An 8,136-nucleotide genomic window follows, 5' to 3' on the forward strand; every position below is an offset into this window, starting at 1 on the left:
GAAAACCTCTCAATGTATCTTTACATAACATTTAGAATTCCAGAAGTGGTTGACTGTGTGTGTGTGTGTGTGTGTGTGTGTGTGTGTGTGTGTGTGTGTGTGTGTGTGTGTGTGTGTGTGTGTGTGTGTGTGTGTGTGTGTGTGTGTGTGTGTGTGTGTGTGTGTGTGTGTGTGTGTGTGTGTGTGTGTGTGTGTGTGTGTGTGTGTGTGTGTGTGTGTGTGTGTGTGTGTGTGTGTGTGTGTGTGTGTGTGTGAGAACTGTAGCCACGCTGGCTTCTTTAAAACTGTGGATGTCATTATCAGACAGACACTGACCACATATTGTGTTAAAATACATTTACACTTGTATTCTCAGATATTATTGATTAACCTGTGTTTTCCACACACAAAATGTTGAACTGAAGAGCAAAAGATAGACCACTGGTTGCTGGTGAATTTAAAACTGTTTGCCGATGTGATATGTGTGACACAAGTTCTGGGACATTTACACAACCTAATACTGGAGCATCAGTTGTAAACATGAATGTAGTGCATATACCACAATTATGTATATATAATATTTATATTTCCGCTCTTATATTGCAAAAACAGTTTTATTTAATAAAGAGATTTTGTCTCTATATTGCTTTTTTTAGTTTGCACATTTTGCAAGACCTTTTATATTTGACTCAATCAGTGTACTTTCTGTAGTCCACCATGAGGCTGCCTCTTAGTTGACTTTCACGTAATGTCTTTTTTAATAGCCATCACATTATAATCTCTGACTTTTGAAGGTGATGGAGGAGAAGGACAGGGAAATAGCTCTTCTTAATGAACAGATCACTAGGCTCCAACACATGGAAACAGCCTCTGATAACAAGGTAACGCAATATATGCATATTTGAAATAGAATAAAAGTCTATTTCGAATACGCATATCTCCGTGTTAGTCGTGTATGTGATTTTGCTGCATTCATGTACACTTTATTTTTGTTTTCACGATTTATTTATTTAGTTGTTGGGTTGTTTTTGCTTGTTTTCTTTTGGTAAGTAGTTCCATAGCCCCATCGTCTGTTGTGAGGTGATCATTTGCTCTTGTGAGGTGGCTTTCTAAACCTCTGGGTCTCTGATGAGTTTTTACAACCTAATCAATTTCAGAAATTTAAATACAAACGCCATTGAATTAACTTTAGCCCAAAAAATCTCATAACAGGGACTCATAGGTTTATCGGAATAATGGGATAGCTATGGACTCCCCCAATCGTATATATTTTTGGTTTAATAATGTCTGTATATTTCTCTTTAGGAGATTGAGGGGAGGGATGAGCTGATTAAAGACCTGGAGTCCCAGGTGGAGTGCCTGCAGAGCGAACAAGAAACCTTAAAGAGGAATAATGACGAGGAGCTCGACCAACTAAATGCAGTCATAGACAGACTTCAGCAAGAGCTGGCCAATATCGAGCAGAAGCAGGCTACAGAGGAAGATGAGGACACCAAGGCTGAGACAGAAACCGCTATATGGAGGCCAAGTAAAGAGGAATACGATGAAATGAAGCAGAGAATGGACCTAGCCACCAAAGAGGTCAATACACTCAAAGCTGAGCACAGTAAGCTGTTGGAGACATACCTGCGCTTGAAAGAGAGTGCAGAAGCTTTAGCTGATACAGAAAAACTGGAGAGCTCAGAAGGCGAACTTGAAGAAGCTCTCAGAGAGAAAACGGCAGGCTTTGTAGTCATGCAGGCCCAAGTACAAGCTTTAGAGCAGAGTGCAACATCCAGAGTGGAAGAGTTGGACCTCCGCATCCAGGAGCTCGAGGACGTGGTCGATGAAAAGGACTGTGAATTAAGCCGCTGTCGCCTCCTTGTGGAGCAAACACAAAGCTCTTCAAATGGTCTCCAACAAAGGGTCTCTAATCTAGAGGACAATCTGAGGGAGAAACTGGCTGCCGCACTTGTCAGCCAGGCCACACTGGAGGCCTTCCAGCAACATCAGTCACAAGGATCCAAAGAAGACCAGGAGCAGCAGGCACATGCTGAGCCACATGTCTTTGACTTTGGTGACTTTGGTATTCCTCAAATGGATTTAAGTAGAATCGGCCAAGCGAGACAAGTTCCAACAGGGAAGGTGGTCCATCTGACCCAGAGGCTTCGGGAGCTGGAGGTGGGACTCAGTGGGATGCAGAAAGACCAGGAGCTCCAGAAGCAGCTGCTCTCTAGCTCTGAGGAGGAGGTGCTTGAGTATGAGAGGAGGCTGGCCGTGCTCATGGATCTGCTCAGTCAGATGAAGGCCAGGACACACCAGAGGACATCACCGGCTGTGGGGGTAAGAGTTTGGCCAACACGTCATAAAGACTAGTTCAACATTTTGAACTCGGCCAAAATAGTCCAGTACCTAACCCCAGATTAAACATACAAGATACCACATGTAAATCAGTGAGCTTTTGAAGAAAACTCTGTGTTTAGTTGAATTTATATTGGGGACTGTTTTTCTCATTTTCTATTTACTATTATTAAGGGTTAACCAGTGAAAATCCCAATGAAGTCAGTGTAAATCAAGTAGCAGGCTGTTTAATGCTGTCCTTTGCCCCCACACAGCTATGATAAGTTTGATTCCTTGTGACCTTTTTGTCAGGGGTCCTCTGCTGCTGAGAGACCGGCTGCTGTGTCCGAGCTTCTCCAGGAGTTCCAGGAGGTCAAAGATGAGGCCTCGGCCACCAAAGAGCAGCTCAGCAGCTACAAGGAGAGCTGTAGCAGATTCCAGGAGGAGCTCCAAGTATGTGATAGATAGATAGAAGATACTTTATTCATCCCTGCAGGGAATGAATAAAGTATCTTAGTGGTCATGCTTCCTGTGAGAGTGTTTCTAATGTTTGGTGAAAATGATGGACATATGCTTTTCTTTCTAGGACAAAACTGTTACAATAGAGAGACTACAGGACCAACTTCAAAAGGTAAGAAAGATTTGATACTACAGTTTCCATTTTTTATCATCTACTATTTTTCTCGCCTCATTTAAAAACTAAATCACTTTAGGTTTCATCTGGAAACCGTGAGGAGACCAATGTGTCTGAGCTTCAACAGGAGTTAAAGAAGGCTCAAAATGAGGCAGCTGCGGCCAAAGAGGAGTTGAACAGCTGTAAGGAGAGCTTAGAGAAGCTCCAGGAGCTGCTGCAGGTGCCAAACATTTAAAAGCTTTACAGTCATATCCTGTCTTGGGTGCTGAGTTTAGTGACATTCATCTGTAGGAACCTTAGTACTGCAAGAACATGTGTTTTGTAAATCAAAGTATTCAAAGTTATCGTTTTAAACTAAATTTGAAGTTGGAAGTTTTGCTGTGGTTTTGAGCTTGTGAAACTGATATATAAAGGAATAGTTGGACATTTTGGGAAATAGGCATATTTGATAGTAACGTTCCTGTAGAGAGTCAGAATAGAAGATCAATACTACTCTCTTATCTGTACCTTAAATATGTAAATGGAGCCAGCTGCCATTAGCTTAGCTTAGCATAAATGAAATAGCTATCCTGGCTCTTATTTTCAATCATTCAATTATCTAATTTTCCCTCACAAAGTGAATAATCGGATTTCCCTAAATATCAAATTATTATTTAGGTGTGTTAACTGTCTTAGCTGAAGTCAAATATAAGTTTTTATTTATACACATTTTAATTACATGCAATTGTGTTTTTAAAGGAGCGGGAAATGGACATCGCTCACCTTAAAGGAGAACTTTTTAAAGTAAGTTGGAAATGGTTTGTAGTATATTTGTGTGTGTGTGTGTGTGTGTGTGTTTATATATATATATATATATATAATCAGTATTTTTTAAAATTTTTATGAAAATGTCATATTCCTCCATGATACTTGGCTGTATGTGCAGCATTTGACCACCTGCCCATTTGTCCTCAAGGTACAAGCTGAAGAAGACAAAGCAAATATGGCAGAGCTTGTCCAGGAGCTGGAGGAGATCAGAAACAATGCGGCTTCGACCAAAGAAGAGCTCAACTGCTACAGGCAGCATAATGAGAAACTTCTGGAGGACCTCAAAGTCCGTGAAGTTTCCATTTCAAAACTTAAAGAGGAGTTTCAGGGCCTGGGAAAGAAAATGGATACCACCAAAGAAGAACTCAACAGCTACAAGCAGCACAATGAGAAACTACAGAAGGAACTCCACGTCCGTGAGCTCTCCATTTCTGAGCTTAAAGAGGAGCTCCAGGAGGTACGAACAGCCTTGATGAAGACAGCGGATTCTGGTCTTCCATCTCCTTCTCCATCTCCTTCTCCGTCTCCCTCTCCGTCTCCCTCACCTCAGCCTCTTTCCACTACTGCTTCTTCCTCCTCCACCATCCAACCTAAAAGGAAAGGCGGCAAACAGCAGGCTGCTAAAGGAAGTAGTGCCAAAGATAAAACATCTCTCTCCAGAAAAAACGCCACTTCCAGTCAGTCCTCCAACAAATTGCATAGAGCTCGACTAAACAGCAGCTCTGAGCAGCAACACACGGCGGTAACACACTCGTTCACACAGACCGAACCTCTCCAAATGTCTGACCTCTGCCCAGAAAGTGAGTCTGCAACCAAAGACGAGATGGAGGAGGTGATCGGAGAGTTTGAAGAGAAGATTGGACAGATGCAGGAGCTCCATGCGGCAGAAATACTGGACATGGAGGCTCGGCATATTTCAGAGAGCGAGACCCTTCGTAGGGACACACAGGTCCTGGAGGATGAGTGTAAGGCCCTCAAGGCGGTCATCGACAAGTTGCGCTCCACAGAGGTGAGGGCAGGAAACAATAGCTGTGTTCTAAGTTCAGTCTAATTATTAATTCTGTACATATTAATTATATACTATGCACAATGGTATAATCCTTTAAATACTTTATCATTTTGATACAAACTGAAAATTATAGAAAACATTGTGTAATCTCTAGCATACTAACTTTTCCACGTTATGGCCATTTAAACTTGACAAGAATACTTTCAAGATTTAATTCTTATTTTCTTGATTTTCCATGTTTTTGTGGTCCGTTTTTAATTTATTTAAAAAATGATTTCGAGCTGTCGACAGCTGCTACTTTTCCTTTGTGCTTATTTTGTTCGACCAACAGCCCTGAAATCCAAAGATATTAAATGTACAATGGTGTATAAAAAGTAGCAAATCCTCAAATTTTAGAAGCTGAAACCAGGAAATATTTGTCACTTTTACTTTATAAGTTACTTAACAATTAAGCAATTATCAAAATTGTTTCCAATTATTGTTTCAGCTCTATCTTCATTTTCATGAAATGTACAGTAGTTCAATGTTTTGAATTTGTTACATACAAAGAAAACGTGCAAATTCTTTCTTGCACTTGTAATCATTTTAATTAATACAGTAAAGATCTGAAACATGTTTAATATTTTCTAGGTGCCTTCCTTAAGACAAGACCGTCCTGCATCACAGTTCAAAGATGGCTACACAAGTGGTAAGAAGCAACACATTGATACAGCACAATCCCACCCGAGGGTTTACTTTATTGCTTCAAATGTTTAAATTAGTTTTATCAGTATTAATACACACCTTAAATTTTCACTGACTAGAACAAAAGAAAAACTGACAATGATTAAATGTTTTTTTGTCCTGCATTCTTCATGTGTTTTTAGGTATTGTTTGAATAAACAATTTTCAGAAATAACCTGAGTCCTATAAACAACCCAGTCCTAAGAGAGTTGTCTGCTCAGCTTTTTAATGTCTCACTGTGTTTCCTTACAATGCTTTAAATAGTTTGTCAGTGCCAGCTAGTGTTCATTTCACACATTGCCATTTCGTCCTGCACGGTAAATCATTAAACAAAATCGCAGTCTTGATTCACCCCTGTTCACGATTACATTTAAATAACTACCTATTTTTTCTTTTTTAATGACTTCAATTCTCATTTAATTTTATGAGCCGACTGCTCTCCCTTCGCTTCATTGAAACCTCTATGTTTACACGCTTGTGGTGATGTGCAATGTGCTATAGGTGCCAAAATCAATCAGTTTGATACTTTGGTCTTTACAAATCGTGGCAGTGAATTGTGATATCAATTCCAAACTAAAAAAAACATGATTCATATTTGTCCCTAAATCGTGCAGGCCTATTCCCATTAGCATTGGTAATCATGTTTTTGCCGTGATGCTGCAGCATTGCCATGATGTTTGAAAGCAGAGGAAACAGTTCATGTAATTGTTACAGCAACCAAGACTTATTTCCACGTAGCTACAAGCATGTTAGTCTTCTATTAAGACGGACTTGAAAAAAGAAAAAAAAAAAAAAAAGAACTTATCCTTTTAAGTACAGTATATTTGAATGTTGTGGTTCATCTGGTTTTGTTTCAAGAAAAGGTTTGTCCTCTTGCAGACAGCAGCTCAGACTACAGCCAGCGGACTGGATTTGACTTCCCGAGCTTGCAGCAGGAGTTTCGGACAACTCCAGAGGGTGCCAGGAGAGAGACTGGTGATCCACTGCCTGACCGGATCAAGGTCCTACCTTCACTTATTATGAACACTGTTTGATTATGCTGAAAAATAGTGATGAAAATGTTGCTGTACACAAAAGTATTTTTCTGGTCTTAATGGCTGTATTGAGACAAAATATCTGTAAGTTATTAGTTCTAGCTGTGTGAGGTGCAGGGAGACCATATTGTTTATCATTTACACTCCCGTAATTCTCTCCATCTGTTGATAGCCTTATTTAGTGTGACTTGCTTTATTGACTTTTGTCTTTCACTTTCCATTTTAGCTTTTAGTTGTTCTTTGTTTATTTCCTTCTTTTCTTTCCTGGTCCTGCAATCATGTACTGCATCAGATAACTTTTAAAATAACATAAAGCTACAATTAGGCCTATTTAAAGAAATCTCCTGCTTTCTTTTAACCGCCTTAAAAGTATACTAGCACAGGCTGTTCGGTGTAATCTATGACACTTGAGTATGTGTTACTGTAGCACGGTCTATCTGCCGCAGATCATTCTGTGACTGCGCAGGGAAAATCAAACTCGGACATACCCCTTACTAAAACTATTTAAAAAATGTCGTTCTTTTCACTGTTAGTCTCATTTGCAATTTACAGGTCATTTAAGATTATTTTATGAAAAATGACAGAGCTTCAGAAAACTTGAAAGGTTACACATTGTCACTTACAGAATAATGTATTTCATGTTTGCTTACTGCATGTGTAATACAATGTCTGAGGGTTTTTTCTGTTTCTGTTTCTTTGCTGAATTAAGAAAGACTGATGGTGAATCCAAAAACATTTGTGTTTCTTGTCCATTTAGTTGTTGCTCCGTGAGGTACACCAGGAGGGCATGCAGGTTCTCTCTCTCTCAGAACTCCCTCTCACTGAAGGCGAGCCTGGCAGCCAGTTCGTCGCAGGCTGGGTGAAGGAAAGAGATGCTTTACTGGCGACTGTGGAGTCTCTCAAAGGCCTCATCACCCAGATACAGACACACAGAGAAACACAGGTAGAACACCCCCCCCCCTGAGTCTTTACAAAACACTGCTTACTCTTTTTCAGAGCTCAACCTGTTAGAAACATCACAATTCAAACCAGCTGGATTTAAATGTTAAGTTGTCATGTTTTGTCTAACACAGTAAGTGTGCTTGTGTCTTTATCTTTGTCTCTGACTTGCCCCAGACGTCAGGCGGAGTAGACTGGCGCAGTGAGCTGTTGGATGCAGTGCGGCAGGTGTTTATGAGGGAGCGCAGCGTGCTGAAGAGTGCCCTCTACAGCCAGTTGGACCTGCTGGACACCAGCGATGCCATCATCCACCTCAATCAGCTTGAGCACAGACTGGCTGAACAGGTCAGAAGTAACAACTGATTCTGTAGTCTGGCACTGAATTCACTCCAAAGTAAATTACTCCATAGTGTTCACTGTTGTACACGTAAATTAAGGGGAAAGACAATTAAATGCCAAGTTGCTGAAGGAAAAAGACATTTGACTGCAGTCATTTTATAAAAGGTCTTAAAATATATTGCATCAAACCAGTCAAACACAAGCACAACAAAATAGAATTGTCAAAAATGCAGTTGGATAATAAAATAGTAATTAAAGTATTATGAAGTTTAAGGCAAAGGCAACAAATGCTCGGTCTACCTTTTAATTTAAGTCTTTGTATGAGTGTGTGTGAATATATATATATATATATA

The 8,136-nt window shown here is 40.1% G+C and overlaps 1 protein-coding gene across 11 annotated transcripts in view; it reads left to right on the forward strand.

Annotated features, from left to right (window-relative positions):
• Positions 1-8,136, forward strand: part of akap9 (A kinase (PRKA) anchor protein 9) — a 64,072-nt gene that overhangs the window by 49,489 nt on the left and 6,447 nt on the right. For 10 of the 11 annotated variants that reach the window (XM_034892686.1, XM_034892687.1, XM_034892691.1 and 7 more), the window contains 11 exons: positions 774-860; positions 1,285-2,301; positions 2,611-2,751; positions 2,885-2,929; positions 3,012-3,152; positions 3,671-3,715; positions 3,888-4,748; positions 5,379-5,436; positions 6,351-6,472; positions 7,263-7,448; positions 7,622-7,789. In XM_034892686.1, the coding sequence (XP_034748577.1) occupies positions 774-860; positions 1,285-2,301; positions 2,611-2,751; positions 2,885-2,929; positions 3,012-3,152; positions 3,671-3,715; positions 3,888-4,748; positions 5,379-5,436; positions 6,351-6,472; positions 7,263-7,448; positions 7,622-7,789 (2,871 nt within the window). The remainder of the gene's footprint in view (positions 1-773; positions 861-1,284; positions 2,302-2,610; positions 2,752-2,884; positions 2,930-3,011; positions 3,153-3,670; positions 3,716-3,887; positions 4,749-5,378; positions 5,437-6,350; positions 6,473-7,262; positions 7,449-7,621; positions 7,790-8,136) is intronic. The other variant, XM_034892697.1, reaches the window with a different exon arrangement.

The sequence above is a fragment of the Etheostoma cragini genome, chromosome 14 (assembly GCF_013103735.1).
Source record: "Etheostoma cragini isolate CJK2018 chromosome 14, CSU_Ecrag_1.0, whole genome shotgun sequence".
Taxonomy (NCBI): Eukaryota; Metazoa; Chordata; class Actinopteri; order Perciformes; family Percidae; genus Etheostoma; species Etheostoma cragini.